The sequence below is a fragment of the Symphodus melops genome (genome assembly GCF_947650265.1).
Source record: "Symphodus melops genome assembly, chromosome: 14".
In the NCBI taxonomy this organism is placed as follows: Eukaryota; Metazoa; Chordata; class Actinopteri; order Labriformes; family Labridae; genus Symphodus; species Symphodus melops.
Genome location: NC_136704.1, coordinates 12,043,751 through 12,060,773, shown reverse-complemented (window position 1 = coordinate 12,060,773; position 17,023 = coordinate 12,043,751). Strand labels below are relative to the sequence as shown.

Here is a 17,023-nt window from a genome sequence, read left to right as displayed (position 1 = left end):
ATTTGGGTTTGTTACGATTGAATCAAAAAATGTCCATGCCAATGGAAACGAGAAGCGAGAAAGAGATCGCAACAAAGAAAACAGAGTGAATGGTCTTTGGTTTACCATTTGACACTTAGCGCAAATAGAAACAATTGTTTTGATTATTATGTTCAGTGATTCTGAGTGTCCTTTATTACTGTAATGCTACATGGTACATGTGTCTGTCCACTAAAGTGTGAATACCAAATAAAAACCTGCGACTGAGCTTCTGTGAATCAGCCTCCAAAATAAACATGTTAATGGTTGATAACAGCTTTTTCTCTGCCCCTAACCATGCTCTGAACAGTGAATATGAACTGTTACCATCAAACACAGGAGACATGGTCCCACATTTTAACAATGTCCGACTGACGCACATCAAGAGTGCGTTGAAAGTCTCTGAATATTTATTTGGTGTATCAGTGTTGTGTTTAATGTATGTATCTTTAATAATGTGTTGTATATGGAGCTAATCAAAATTCAGACTTAAAAAGTGACAATCTATGTTAACAGTGACAGTAAATAGGAAATGGTTAAAGGACTTGAGCCTATACAGTCTTTGTCTAGTACTAAAAGCCCATGAATACATTTACAAGCAGCTGATGAAGCAGCAGTGGGAGCAACCTGGGGTAAAGTGTCTTGCCCACAGACAGGATGAGGGGATCAAACCTCCAACCTTCCATTTGAGAGACGCCGGACTCTGACATTGAGCCACAGCCACCCCTGTCAGTCAATCAGGTTAGAGCTTTTTTCCTTCTAGTGTTTGATTAAGGCAATCTGTGAACAAAAGTCACCGTTTCTACAGGAGAAAGATTATTTTCTATTCTTTTGTATTTTCTGCCTCATTTATCCTGTCTTTGTCTTATTGTAAATCTCTTAATACTGGGAGCAGTAATCACATGCATGATGTTAACCGCGTTATCCTGCAACTGAATAAGTCGAGCGTGTATTCGAATAAGAAATGCCAAACACATTTGAATTGATTTTCACTGTGCATTTGCAAGTAATTACATTATTTCATCTTAGTTTTTCAGCTTTTTCTCTAGAAAGCACACAGAGCGTACTTCTTTTTCCATGAATCTCTCTCTTTCTCTTGCTGCTGCGAAAGTTAATGGCTATAAAAGACATGAAGTACAAAACTGACCAATTATCTCAAACATTTTAATCAATAAAAGACTTTGATCGATTTCCAGAGAAAAACATACACTCTTCACATGTCAAAACGTTGAATGGAGGAATTGATTACCGGTAAATGTTTTATGTGGATGGTTTTTACTCTCATGTTATTCAAATGAAACATTTACTTTAACAATCTTATAGCCAATGGCTTTGTCCCAGTTAGTGTATACTAGACTATAATATTAACATCAGTTATATAAATGACATGTTTCTACATTATTTGAGCTCATATTGATTAACTTAAACACAATTATGGATTTCAAAAATGTCTGTCACCATATTGCTATCACAGCACATTCCTGGGCTTCACAAAGCCCAGTGCAAGCCTGTGGTTTAATCATCACATTTACTACTCTCTCTCTTTCTTCAGCCTGTTCTCTTTCACATCAACTTTCATCTATTCCTTTTTCTCACAATCTCCACTATATTTTCTTCTTACTCTTATTTCTATCAACAAGTAGACTTCATAGAAGATACTGTAAGGAGAAAAAAATTACTTGTAAACAAAAAAGGCTGTATGATGTACTGGCGACTAATCCAGAATGACACTTATGATTGGCTCCCCGCAACCCTGAACAGAAAAAGTGGTAAAGATAACGGGTGGATTGATGACAATTTTTCAAATGAACAAAGACAACTTAACTGAAAAAATCCAAACCTTCACCACCATAGTCAGTAATAATTATTGATAATAAATCATGTCAAATATTGTCAATCAATAACATCATTTAATGTGTCACTATTTTACATCAGCCCTTACATTCTTGTTGGTGAAACATCTTGCAACATTACTGCTAAAAGGCAGAGGTGACTACAGACTATGTCTAATTGGTGCAACTGGTAACAATCTTTACAATTGCATTAAATCACTTAAACACAGGCTCTTGACTTGCACATTCTAAATGAGCCAATTAAAATGGGCTTGCTCTTTACAAGCAAAGAGACACTTAAACCAAGCCTAACAGTTCAGGTGTACACATTCATGTTGAAGGATGTTGAAGAGATGTAAAACACCAATGATCAGTGTCACCGGTGAATCTAATCTCTCAGAAAAGTTTGATTATTCGCACTCACCAATGAGCTCCTTGTTCCTGATGTCCAGGGCCATATTTCGGAGAGCGGTGGCCACGGCACACACCACCTTGTCGTTGTCTATCCTCAGTAACTCCACAAGGATGGGAAGGCCTTTGTCCTTACGAACAGCAGCCCGAATGTACACCGACCACTGACGAGAAGAAGAAAGCAGAAAAATGTACCAATGTGCACATAGCATTTCAAACGCGAGGCTGAAGTACAATACAGTACAAATGATGATAAGGAAAATCTATCAAATTGTCTATCGGTGGAGACTTCATTGATGTTGTCATCTATTTTTGTCCATTGATTTTAATCCCTGCACTGTTTATATGTCACCATGCCATGAATTTTACACACAAGAAATAAAGTAGTTACAATAGGATAAAGAAGAAAGATATTGGCAATCCACGAGGGTACGATTGAGAGGAAGATGTTATTCAATTCAATCCAGCTGTATTTATGGAGCACATTTTAAAAACAGCAGTGTTCACCATAGTACTCAACAGTCCACCAAATGTGGACTCAAAGAACAACATGCTCAATATAATTTCAAACTCTGTAGGATGGTGAAGGGAGCCAGTTTAACACTATTAAACTTAATGTGTCTTATATTGTTTATTTTCTGTGCTATGACACTTACACAACATCCATTTTAAAAAAGACTGAACTTTAAGCAAATCTTTCAGGTGTTCACACATTTTTTTGTTAAGCCAACAGATCATCCACCAAGGTGACAGAATAAAGACTTTAGCCATATTTTCATGTTCAAGTGCTGTCACGGTGCAGAGCACTTGGTTAAAGTGATTTTCAAAGGGACTTAGTTAACAGATAGGTCGGTAAGTCTACACACTTGCACACTCAGAGCAGTCCGCCCACCATCCCAAAAGGAATACATAGTGTTGTTGTTTTTTTTTCACTGTAGTTAATCTTCACAATTTTTATATAAACGGAGTGTTAGTGTTGTCTCTGCGTTGCTAAATTAGGAAAAGCTCAGAATAAATGTCTTCTTTTCATACTAATGGGGGTTCAAATGCATTTAAATGCATTTATTTATATTCAAAGTTTGCAGTGCTTATCTAACGCCCTGTTTAGAGCTGTTAAACAATAAATCTAAGTGACATGTAACCCCTAAAAAAAACCAGCAACAAAGAAATGCACCTAAAGTACAAAAAGCTGTACCAGAATGTGTTTCATTGTGCTTTTTTAAATAGTTCTACACATGTTCCCCAGTAACGATTTAGAGTCACAATTAAGTTGCATTCAGAAATTAAAGGGACTATTAGCGAAATGAAATACTTTTAACCAGTGATTACCTTCCAGCTGCCTGCAGCCAGGTTCTGCAGAGCTCCAGCTGCTCCCTCCAGTGTGTCAGGGTTGGAGCATTCAGACAGCAGGGTGAGGTAGGGCTTGACAATAGTGGGGTGCCAAAGCATCTGAACCCCTTTGGGTGGATCAGCTGTGTCTGGAAAGGGTCCCACGCCATCCCACTGTAAAAGATGAGACAAATCACAGTACTTTTTTTTTTTGTTACCGTTCCTTAAATACCAGAGAACTGAGCCGTAAACACCTTTCCTACAGTGTATTTCTATGCATTAACAACCTGGACTACACCCATTGTAAGTAAGTTCTGAAGTGTCACAAGGTCATGGGCTACACATCATGCGTCATGACAAGTTAGACCAGTGAAAATGAGTGAAAATAAAACTTTCAAGGATTGCGAAATGACACTAAAAGCACCTTGGAATAAAAAGAGCACGGCCCCTTTATTTACCTTTTCTTTACATTTGCGTTTATCAATTAGACCTGATTCCACAACTGCAATATTCATGAAAGAAAGGCAAATTGGGGTTCAGTACTCTGTGTTATATAGTCTGACAGACAATGAGTAAATCCCTTTCTCTCAACCTGGTATGTTAGAGAGAATTGTGGTGGAAGGGAAAGGTGTGGAAGGGCACAGAAAGAAAAGAGGTGCCTGTGAAAAGCGACACGATGAGTGAATATTTTACTCCTACATTTGCTTTGAGAAATAAAGCTAAAGCTGCACAGCACTTTTCCTCTTTAACTCCATCCTCCTCCACTAGCATATAGTCCCTTGATGTTTGAACCTTTTTGTTGAGTGACATGCCCACACCTCTTTAATGTTGGCATGAACCCACATCTATCTCCCGCTCCTTCCTTCCCCTTTCATTTCTATTTTTTTCCTCTTTCGTCGTTCCTGCAAGTCATTAATTCTTGTCCCCTTTCTCTCCTGTTGATTCCGTCTCGCAAACTCTCTGTTGATTTCCCTCTCGATTATTTCTTGCCTCCCTCTTTCCCTCTTTTCTTATTCTATTTCCATCCTCCTCTCTCCAGCTCTCAGTTTTTCCTCTCCCCATCGACCTTCTCCGTTTCGCACTACTGCTTTCCCTCCTCCCCTTGTCTCAAGGTAAACTAGGCTAGTCGGTGTCTTGAGAGAGGAGCTGTGGAGTGTGTGAGCTTCTCAAGTTTGAGTGTGTGTGTGTGTGTGTGTGTGTGTGTGTGTGCAAGCATATTTGTATCTATACATAGATTCTCTGCTTATAAAATCAAAGACATCTTGTAGTTTGACATGTTTAGGGGAACCACAGCCAGAGGCATCAACTCCTTTACATCAAAGGAGTCAGTACGACTGTTGCTCTCAGTAGAGATTTACTGTCAACTAAATATTAATGTATAATATTTATTTACTCATTTAAAATTCTCAAAGGATAAGCAAATACATTATAGGTCCTACCAACACTAGGACCTATAATGTGCTATAGTTTAGGCTTGTAAATGCTACAGATAAAACAGGGAAGTAGGGCTTCTTCTAAAAGATTTGTACTTCAACAACGTTAGCCTTTTATCACACAAGAAACTATTGGCGATAAAATAAAAGACTCTAGTATCAAAACGGGGTGTGTGTGTGCGTGTTAGCCTACATGTCTTCGTGAAGATGTGTGTGTTACAGAAGTTCATTAGAAGTGTTAAGGTCTAGTTCAGGCTCCCATGTTGATCCTTGGCCCTACAGTCTGAACCTCTAATAAATGATTAAGGAGACTACATTACAGTCTAACTGCGTGTGTCTCCCTCCCTCACGCAGCCTCTCTAACTAACTCTCTCTCTGCCTGGTATCTTCCCGACATCATCTCCCCCATCGCCTGCTCTGTCTTGCCCAGTCTTTTGGCTCAGCCTCCTTTCTCTCAGACTTTATATATCTGTCTGTTTCTAAGTACCTACTATCCCCCCTACTCTGAGGGGTAGCCTGACTGGTTGTCTATCTCATAGCTGGTATAAATAAATGAGATCTTATCAGTAAATAAAAACAAAGACATATTCCTGAGATCTGCAAATGATGAAGAATTACAGCCTGTTAGTTCATGTATAACATTGGCTTTAAGTAGGATTGAGGCTTGGATCTTTTTATATATAAGTCATAAATACTTCTGTCCTAGTTTTTCTTCTCTCACTTTGTCTCTGCAAATGGTTCTTGTTCATGTGTGTCACATATTTCAGTTAAATACAAAATGCCCATTTAGAGGAGTAAAAATGGCACAGTAATGTGTTGCATTAGCCTGGGGAGCAAATGGCTGAAAATAGATTATTTAATGAGAATATCGCTGTGGATCTGGAGTTTGGTTTGGGTCTCAAACACCAGTCAACTGTCGTTGGTTTGTATTTGAGGGATGCAAGTATTGGCTGTGTTTGAATCTTTTTTTAGCCCACAGACTGTTCTAATAAACATGCTCACAAACTAACCCAAGCTCTGGTCTGTACGCCGCTCAGGTGTACTGTAACAGCATGAAAAGAGCAACAGCCGGGATGAGAGGGAGTTGAGCATATCAGAAAGAATGATGCTTTTTAAAAGAAAGATGTGTTTAAAAGTTCCCAACATAAATAATGTAAAAAAATATATACCAAAAACATGTACTTTTGAGCTAGTGCACTTGAAAGAATTTAATGCTTCTAAACTCAGCTTGTATAATTGCCTGTGATCTGAGAGTTCCATCCATGTTTTCATAATTCACCAAAAAGCATTCCTTTTGAAAGTGAGGCTGCCTCAACTCACTCTGCACACCTGCTTCAACATGTGAGCTGTCTACTGGTACTTTTTGCACGCCCGTGATTATTTTCAGATGGGGACAGATTAAAGAAGAAGCTCGAATGATTATTTGGCACACAAAGTCACTGATTCATTTGAGTTGAACATTGAATGGTTTTGCTATGGCCTTAGTTTCTATTTTTCAAATCTCAATTTATAATGGATACATAGGGAAGAGTTTGGCTTGATGTGTTAGTCATAGCTCTGCTACCATCATCAACAGACCAAATAAGGGAACATATCTTGAGGAGAGTTGTGTCCATTCCCCAAATCAAGCCCCGCAAAATTGTGGAATCAAACCACAAAGGAGAGTAAAAGCCACTTGAGATGTTCAACACTGACCATTGTAGCCTTTGTTTCTTTAGAAACAGTAATACAATAATTACGACCTGTATTATGATTCATTTGCGTTTTTTTCCCCCATTAGTGCCTATCAATCATTTTTTTCTGTCATCTCTGTTCTTACCTGATCAGCTCCCTTCTTTTTCTTCTTTTTCTTGCCCCAGCAGCCAGAACTCTCTCCGTCGCGTCCGTTGGCATCACAGAGCAGGCTGTCTAGCTCCTCCAACCCCCCCTGCTGGCCATGGGACGTTTCGGCAGCCAAGCGGTACGACAGGTTCCTCAGGATGCAAACACAGTTCTCTACAGTCTGGATGCAGAGAGTCAGGAAACACAAATATGTGAGTTAGGTGGGAGGGGGAAGAGGGTCAGAAAAGGAGGGGGAGTTGGAAAAAAAAGAGAGATATAAATGAACACAAGAAAAAGTCGAGGAGGGAGATTTGTGTTTGATGACATTTAATGAAACATATCGCTTGAAAACACAGCACAAATTCAAAGTCAGACCACGCTAATCAAAACCGCCCACTCTCATATTTTTTACACTATCGGCCTACAACCTCCACCCACCAGCCAGACAGAGGCAGAGAGTGAGAGGCAAAGATAGAGACAGAGAGAGAGAGTAAAGAAGAAATATAATCTCATAGGTAATAGGCCTTTGTGTTTTGTTACTGTAGCTCTGACTTTGAAATGAGATTAGAGGAAACTCAGGTAAATGAGGAAAAACGACAAGCCCCATATATTGCATCACACCCCATTAAACACTAAGTTTAGAAGCAAACTCCCCAGCCGAGGGCCATGTGACAGCGTATGTCGCCTGTGCTTAAGTGTGTACTTGTGGAGAGTGTGAATTCATGTGCTTGTTTATGTTTGGAATCGCTGAGAAAAAAAAAGAAGGGGAGTCATTGAGTCACCAGAGTGGAAAACCAAACAAAGACAAATCATCAATCTTCTCTCTTTCTGACTGTTGGTTTATGCAAAAACAACTACGGAGCGTAATTGAACAGCCTCAAGAGATGCGACAAACATAACAATGTCTCACTCCAGCGAGCTACAGTCTTGTCTGAAATTCTTCTCACATACAGAACATCATATATTAGAGATTCATGTAGGAGAAGTTACATTTGATACATTTGCATTCATTCAGTGCCTTGTGTTTTCTGTACAGTATGAGGTATAAAGGAAGTCTGGATTTTGGATTCAGTTTACTTATCGTCTCCACAGGACGGTCAGAGGTCGCGGTTGGTTTCTGAATAGCAGGCCCACAGGAGGAATTCAGCTTGTAAAATTGTAAAAGAGTCTCAGAAAAAAATAAAGTAAGCAGCAGATTTCCTCCAACTCTTCCGCAGAAGGTTTCGTCTGTGTGACCTTGTGCGTCTTTCTGCATTGTGTGTTTGGAATCAATCAAGCTCTCCTGGGGACCCATACTACACAACATAACATTGCAACAACTACCTTTTTAGTGAACAACTTGCTGCAGTGGCAATCCCATTTAATGTACCTGTAACTGTTAAACATCCACATCAAATAATCTAGGACATTTCAGAATTCTATTTGTTGTGGAAGTGGGGTGATCTTAAATCACTGTATCGGTTTAGTTAATTAGCTTTTAGCTGTGCGTCAGTACATGCTGTGAAAGCCATTTAAATGTCTCTTAGACTTCCTCACAGCTGTGCAGTGCCTTACAGCATAATAGCAGCAATCTGTAGATTGTGTTTAATGGGACAGTTGAATATAAAACATAATTGTCACATTACGTATAGCGAAAATTCTTCTGATCTTTGAATCTGCTGTCTGCATGTGTGAACATGAAAGGAAAAAGTGGAGACGGCTCAGACTGTCTTGATCAAAAAGCAAAGAATACAGAGAGGGAAGGTGAGAGAGGTGTGATATAGAGATGGAACTGATTAAAAGAGGAGATGAGCATTTAATGTCAGATCATGTATCTAAGTATTACTTGAACAATGCCTGTGCTTCTCAATAGCTTCTGCTGTTTAAGGACACTGAACAGAAAAAAAGCCCATGAATATTATTAATATTATTATTGTTATTGTATCTAAATGAAGTAGATATAATGATAAAATCTAACTACTTTTGAATTGATGTCATATTTTAAGCTATGATTATACAGAATGTACTTGGCACTCTGCACTTTATCTAACTTACTAATGAAATCCCTCTTTTAGTCATGTGATGCTTTGGTGTGTTTTATGTGATTTCATTCTTTTGAGCTGTCTTCTAAATATCTGTTAGTGTCGTTTTTTTATGCTCTCTGTTCTAGACAAATTCCTCTTGGGAAAATAAAGTTTTTTAATTCATTCATTCATTTTAATCTGGTTTGTATTTTGTTTAACTTCTAAGAATTGTGAGAATGATGCAGCATAGTGTTCACTTCCATATTGAATATATAAAGTGGTAAAGGCTCAATAAAGATGGTTTGGACAAACCAACCTACATAATTTAAGGTGCTAAAGAAGTTAAAAAGGAGTTTCTATTTTTGGTTTAAGATAGTAACACTCAGAGGAAAGACAGGGGCCTTAGCAGGAGAGTTGTTTGCATTCAACAGTTTAAAGGTGATAAATCAATCAAATGTATTCTCACGTACTCTGATATATTTTGCAAAATTGTAAAAGTCTTATTATTGCTAAATGATGTTGTGCGTTTTAACTATGAACACAGGCACTTTGAATTGCTCGATGTATGAATGGTGGTCTATGAATACACTTTATCTCCCTTAAAGTATGCAAAAAGCATTGGTACATCGGAGGTTCTTATATATCAGTTAGATTGTTAAGGGTTAGGTCATTTAGATCATTTTCAAGCAACTTTTGGAAAGAGAGACCAAACCAAGAGAGCCAAAAACAAAAATGTGTATGTAGAGTGAGTAGAAGGGAGTCTGGGCAAAGCAGGTGTGCACACAGAAGATGAAAAGTACAAAATGAGCATGTGGCTAATGCGCATCACTATTCTAACAGTGACCACTTGCTGTTTTACCTGCCAGTCAATCTCCATTACTGTGGCGACAGCAGCACTTCTCTAGTGACTGCAGTCAGACGGTGAAGAGGGGCCGGCGGTTTAACAGTGATTAAGGATGGCCATTTACAGAGGCTGGGAGACAAGGAGACCTTGAGAAGCCAGCCATCCACAACACTGTTTATGTAGTATTGACTGACCCCACACACTGTGTCATGAACACACATATAGACTCCACGCTAACATGAACACGTCCTCACACAGAAAAACACAAAGTGAAGATAAATCCACTCAACTTTGACGACTGGCAAGAAGGTGAGCCTTGGTACTCTTCAATTGCAAGAATTTAAAAGTGTCTGATTTTGAAAATACCTACTATAGGTGCGATATGATTATGTTGCATTAAATGGTTTGAATTGATTAAATAGTTCAATGGAAGGAGCTTGAAATATAACAGCATGACTGAATTTATGCATAAATTACATAAAATGTTCAGCGCTACACACACACACAGACCCACACACACCTTGCTGTCGATCTCACTGCTGCCCAGAGAGGTCTGGATGACGTAAAGCAGAGCATCTGTCAACCCGTCACACTCCCTCATCCTCCGTCTCGCCTCCTCACCTGCTGAGCTTACATTCCTGCAACACACACACAAAGAACACTGGTCAGAGTGAGTCTGTAATGTGTCCATGTGTTTTATCTAATAGAAAGAGACAGACAAATGGGAATAGAAAATAGTTTTTGAGAGGAAGGAAAAGACAGGAAGAGAGATGAAAGGAAAGAAGGAGTAAGAGAGAGAGGGAGGGAGAGAGAGAGAGAGAGAGAGAGAGAGACAGACAGAGAGATGGATACAGGGGGTACCTGGCAGCTCTCCCTACACTAAACAATTGAAAAGGGGACATTAAAATTCTGGATACAGCTCAATCCATGCCCCGAAGGCTCGCTTCAATTTAAAGCACTTGACTTGCATCCAAAAAAAAAAAAAAAGAAGCCAAAAAAAAAAAAAAGCTGCTTAAGTCAGACAGCTTGCGCCAGAACTTCACAGCCAACACACAGCAGCACTGCTTTGATAATTTAAAAATATTGCTGCGTGTATTATTAGCAGCTTTGCCACTATGCCGAATTGAAAAAAAAATGAATCGAATTTTAATTAAACTGGAGGTACAGGTTGGATCTGTTTGGGTTCCACATGGAGCTGTCTGCGATACAGTTACACTCAGTACCAGACGTTGACTCATTTGGCTGTGTCAATAAAATAAATCTGAAACAGAGGAAATGAAGCATGAGCTAAATTGGATATTGGTGTTTCCCTGTTGGAGCTCAATCCATATTTAGCCCTAAACAAAAAAAAACACTAGCAACCTTACCTTCTGCCCTCAGCCTGTTACATGAGTAAATAAATTGATGATGATGACTCACTGTGGTTAACAAAGGAAAATGCCTTCTGCCTTTACCTATAGAAAGACATGATTAACATGTCATACAGTCACTACAAGACTTTAGACAAGTAAGGCAATGATCGTAATATCAGTGTGACCAATCAGTGTTACTTTAAATGAAGCTTTTTTTTTTTTAATATAAAAGTGGCTAAGGTTGCAAATAACCACAACATTCACACATTACCTGCTCAAGATCGCAGTCATTGAGTTAAAAAAAAAAGGAAATGTTTCTAAGTGAGTAGAGTACTTGTCTGTGTGTCTCTGTGTGTCATTTTGTAAAAGGGCCTTTTGGGAAATCAATGTTAGAGCTGTAACAGGCACAGAGCGGCGACCGCGTTTATAACCAAGGGACTGCTGTACACATTGAAAACCCCATTGTCACACACACAATATTTCCTCAGCAGTCCCAATTTGCAAAATCAATTCAGTATAGCGAACAATGGAAGGAGACATGATGAAATCAATGTTATTACATATTGAACAATACGGTCTGTATTTGTGAAGTGATCGTTTTAAAGTGGGGGTTGTATGTACATGAGACATGGTATACTGAAGTTCATACTGTATTGTGTTTCCATATTGCCATATTTGAAGGCTATGAATCACAAGATTAACCCTGAACCGCTGACTTGAACTGTTTAGATATTTGGTGATGTGATTAAAATGGTGATTAAAATGAATTCATCACTGCAGGGCAAAATCTGACTTTGTGTTAGGACTGTCTTCATTAAAGATTACTAAACACTTTAAACAATAACTTGATTGATTTTTTTTTCACAAGGGCCACACTATTATATCATATCATTAGTATTGTTATACCACTAAGCTGGTAACTGGAGTTGAATCGAAAATAGAGCAAGCTAAAGGAAGCGAAGACTCCAATTATGAAATAAATTTTTTCATTTCTTTGTGGACTGGTTTGTTTACATTTGCTATATTTATTGGCTGGTTGTTACACAATTAACTATATTTGAGAACAATACTGTGTGAATTTCTATTCCTTATCAATTAAGGGAGATGGGTGAAGGCATCTGGCATTACAGAAGCCTAGAGATAAAAGGCTCAACCGACCAATTATAGAAGTTTGGTAACAACAATTTAAAAATCTTTTTAAGAGAAGTTCAAATGTCAAAATAGCTGACAAGAAAGACAATAGAGGTGTGAACCAGGAGACAAAGCGATGGTTCGACTGCATAAGTTCATCCATCATTCTGGCATAATGAAGAGATCACAGCTGTTTGAACAGCCTATGCGATGAGGTCAATCATTTATTGTACTGATGTGAAAGAAAAAGAAGAAGAGGGAGTGAGGAGGACACAAGAACTCAATTAAAACTTCACGTTCACAGCTCCTCGCTTGAAAGAGAAGGTCAAGTCATTTTCACCCACTTTGAATGCTAATGGGCAAACAAGCAATGGATGGAAACCCTGCTTAGCAGAGTCAAAATTCTTTGTCGAGTCGATATGAAAGAACAGAAGAGTGAAAACACTTCACCTTGACTAATGGTTAGCACTCATCTAATGTTGAGATGGGTGCATGAAAGAGAGAAGGGGGGGGGGGGGGGGGTTTATCTACAGCTTTAATGCTAGGCCTTGAATTTGCTGACTTCTATGATCTCTACTGAGATCTTCTATTTTCTCTGTTGCCTTAGAAAGTTAAGGCAACTGATTGTGCCAGAGCAATGTTAACTTGGAGAATTTCCAGTTTCATGATAGGAAGAGTGCCTGGAAATGTTGTTCTTAACTTTTAAATAGCAAAACTTTAATGCCCTTTTATTGATAGAGCAACATAAACCAAGCCTCGGATTTTCTATTGAAAATCAGCCCAACTATCTATCTAGCTATCACAAAGAGCACTTGAAAGTGTGCATCACTTCATTGCTTTTTCTTGTCAAGGATAAAGAAAGACATAGAAAGTATTTTAAGGCCAAGTTCTCTTTATATGTTTTCATTTCTAACACTTGAAATACCAGTGCTTTGACGCAGCTGTTGGCGTCATGTACAGACGCACAACATACTCGTCAGTCTTTATTTGACACATCAAGCTCTAAACCATTTCTAACTTACACTCTTCCATGTCAATATTACACCTGGAAGAAAATGGTGTTAATGACATTGATGAAATAGCAATAATGATTGTTTAGAGAGGAGGGTTGCGGGTATGAATGGACTAAACAAGACATGACCTTTGCCGGCATATTGAGCCCCATGTGAAACAGATTGATAATCGTTCTGATTAAACGCAGGCTAAAGAGGTTTTCCCTTATCCAATGTTTTTACAGCCCAAACCTATCCAAATAGAAAGACAACACTACTTTAGTCCATATAAGATGTAAAAAGACCTGGAAGAACAACATGGAACTACATGGAAGAAAGAACATCGAGGTTCCTCTTTTTGTTTGCTTTTATTATGGCCCTGAACAAAATGTTCATGCAAGTTCCCAAGCAATCTTTTATGCACTTTGAATAAATGATTATGTAGATAATGCAGATGCTAGCCTGGTGGTAGCTCAGCTCCAAACTGCACAGTGTGCCTGTGATGCCCTGTGTTAAACAGCATGTGTTTGAGTGGACACAGTTGCCCGACAGTGTGGAGTGGAGCGTTGCCATGAGTGTGTTTTTTTTGTGTTCATGTTAGGAACAATGTGAATGTGCTAGTTTGGATCTGTGTGTGTGTGTGCCTACTGCCTCTGCACATGTGCTACTTAGTCTAGGGGTTCTGTAATGAGGCATGAAATGTTGTGCCTTTTTGCATACACCTTTCCCCTGTTGTAGTTATTAACACCGTGAGGCTTTCTTACACAGGAGGATTTCTTTAGCAGAAAATAGCCTGGGAACATTTGTTGTTGGGGGAAGGGCAATTCTTCCTCAAGGAATTCTCACATCAGACTGAGTTGAATCACTGAATATTTAGATAATAATAGCTTGTTTGTGTGACTCAGCTTTGTCACTCCAACATAAGGGATTCACTGACCCAGGCAGCATTATCTGTACATATGGTTAGCACTGTGATGGAGAGACAATGTGAAATGGCATATTTAATCATAAGATGAAAGATGGATATAGAAAGTTACATTTTTAAGCAATGTATTTTTGCACAAAAGAGTAGTGCTTTTCTGCTGCAAAAAAAGCACCAAGGTTCAGATTTTTTTTTTTTCAGCACATACGCGTGTGTGTACATCTGCATAAATGTCTTTAAATTTGGTAATCTCTTCTATTTAACAAGTCCATTACAGGCTTACACTTCAACCTATCTGATGTCACTCCTCATTAATTCAGTCTAACTCATTAGCCTGCATCATTAATTAATTACCTACTGAGCAAAAAGACACAGAACTTGATTAAGCATCCCATTCAGAATTAATCAGTTGTTATTTTAGCTGCAGTTAAGTAACAGGGAAGTGCCATTTGTGCCAGTGCTAAATACCAAGCCATTTAAACACTTAACTCAGATTTTTTTTAATACATTGTGAATGTAGGTAGTGTTTTGAAATTAAATGGAAATACTTAATTACTTTGACTTCCTTAAGAACATTTATCAACCTTTGGTTTATACAGGGGAAAAAAGTGTGGCAATGGCATGAGCCTTCTTTCAGGAAAACATATGAAAAACAAATTAAAATATTTATCGGTGTACTGCTGCGCCAGCATCATTAAAAGTACAGAAAGGCACAGAACGGCAACCATGAAACACAACGTCCTTGGTTAAACTCGAGCTGTTTGTTTTTTTTTCTCTCCCTCTTTTCCTGTCTGGCGTCTACTGCCGTGTTTAATTAAGGGATAAAAAGCCCAGAATAACTAAGGCATACTTTTTAAAGTTTTTTATAACTTTTAAAGATAACAGAATAAGTGTTGCCTTTTAATTTAAACACACTTGGAGGCTGCAATAAGCAAACAGACCATTGTGTTCTACTTGTGGCCACTCCTACTAAAGTCAGGCTATTTAAAAGTTACAAGCCGCGCTGAAAGGATAACATGATTTATATTTAATTAGTGGTTAGAGGGCTTGAAAAGTACACAAAGGACAATATAAATGATAGTTATACTTTTGGGTATGATGACTTGAAATAAATAGTAAACAACACACACACACACACACATACACACATTGTCACAGTGGAAACATCCACTAATAAATGTCCACCTTATATCTGCAGGAGCTGAATCAATCCTAGTTGGGTGTTTCTTTAAAGGTCCCATATTATGCTCGTTTGGGGTTACTAAAATATGTTCACAATCACTATTGTTTGAAAAAAAAAAAAAGCTCATGTACTGCATTTCAATGCAGCCCTGTCTCATCTGCCTTTATTTCTAACACTATTTCTACCCCACACTCAGGGTCCCCTTCTTTGGAATTTAGCTTGGATGACTGACATCATGTCAGTGTGATGTCACACTTCAATGTTCAACGAGGGGGGGCTAGGCACCGAGCTTTTCATGCAGCTACTGCCACTGCTAACAGCAAGAGAATCTGTGTTTCTGCTGACTTTGTATGTATGCGCCTAAACATGCTCAAGACAGCTGGAAAACAGCATATAAAACCAGAAAAAAGCATAATACGGGACCTTTAAAAACACCAACATTAGTTGTACTGACTGTACATATTTCATTGACGAATATTTACAAGGGTACAACATCAACTTTAAAATAGAGCAAGCAGTAGCAAAAGGTCATCATCAGATGGCACACACATTAATAAATACTCATTGTTACTTTTATTAAAATACATATCCAAACAAACTCATTTGTGAGTAACCTCTTCTTATTCTCCATTTATAATAAGTCATTACACTGCACAACCACATCTGTGGGTGTCGGAAAGGAAATTTTAACTGTTGATGAGTGATTTTGAAAAGCACAGAAATATACACACACACACACGCCAACACACACACTCCAATAAAAGTGTGCACAGTGTTAAGCCAGCAGGTTTTACCTGGCTCGGCTGCAAACCAAAAACCTACAGGGAGTAGCAAACATCCCCTGAACAAAGGATGTGTGTGTGTGTGTGTGTGTGTGTGTGTGTGTGCGTGTGCATGTGCAAGCAGAAACATATGGGTCCATCAGCCTCATTGATGCTTGGGCCATATTTTATAAATGCATATATGAACACTCAAATATACATAAACATAGACACATATACACACACATGCACACCGCTTATGAAACACCTGATGCCCTGACATCAGTTCATTCCCATTTTCATGTGCAACTCCCACATGACTGCTGTGATTTTTGAGATTGATTCTGTTTAACGCCTTGCTTTTGTGTGTTCAAGCACTCACATCGACTTAGATACATGCATATGCTGTACACACCAATATACTGTCTCACATCAGCACATACAGCCTTAAACACAGACACATTTATAGACAAATAGACATACATAAGACGTGTACCCAAAACACACACCGACACACACACTGTCAAGCGATAATGATTAAGGTGAGAGGTCTGAAATTGAGCTGAGGTACACTGGGGCCTGAACATTGTGGCTCGTGTCACTTTAACCCCCCGGAACAGATACCACGATAGAAAACAACCTTGGAGTGCAGCACAAACACCTTCATTACTCCCTGTGTCTCAGCTCCTTTCTATGAGATCCTGTTAGTGGTTCCCTCTCATTGCTATCTTCCATTTGTTCTAATCTTTCCAACTTTTGGCCTTTTTCTCCTCTCCTACCCTGTCAATCCTTTCCTAGCTCCCATGATTCGATCCTTAACTTCAATGTGTGGAACAGTGCGCTGACAGCACCATTTGTCTTCCCCTGCATTGTTAGAGGTACACACACACTCAAGTCCTCTAACAACCTTAGTGAGTTAGGAAATAACAAACTTGACCAAAAAGTCAAGTGTACAGCTGCACTGGTAAAACCGATAACTTCATAGGAAAGG

General features: G+C 38.7%; 1 protein-coding gene across 2 annotated transcripts in view; it reads right to left on the bottom strand.

Annotated features, from left to right (window-relative positions):
• Positions 1 to 17,023, bottom strand: part of ctnnd2a (catenin (cadherin-associated protein), delta 2a) — a 244,958-nt gene that overhangs the window by 31,531 nt on the left and 196,404 nt on the right. For both annotated transcript variants that reach the window (XM_079361441.1, XM_079361442.1), the window contains exons 16-19: positions 10,212 to 10,329; positions 6,843 to 7,025; positions 3,591 to 3,764; positions 2,275 to 2,425 (exon numbers count right to left, since the gene is read on the bottom strand). In XM_079361441.1, coding sequence (XP_079217567.1) covers positions 2,275 to 2,425; positions 3,591 to 3,764; positions 6,843 to 7,025; positions 10,212 to 10,329 — 626 coding nt within the window. The remainder of the gene's footprint in view (positions 1 to 2,274; positions 2,426 to 3,590; positions 3,765 to 6,842; positions 7,026 to 10,211; positions 10,330 to 17,023) is intronic.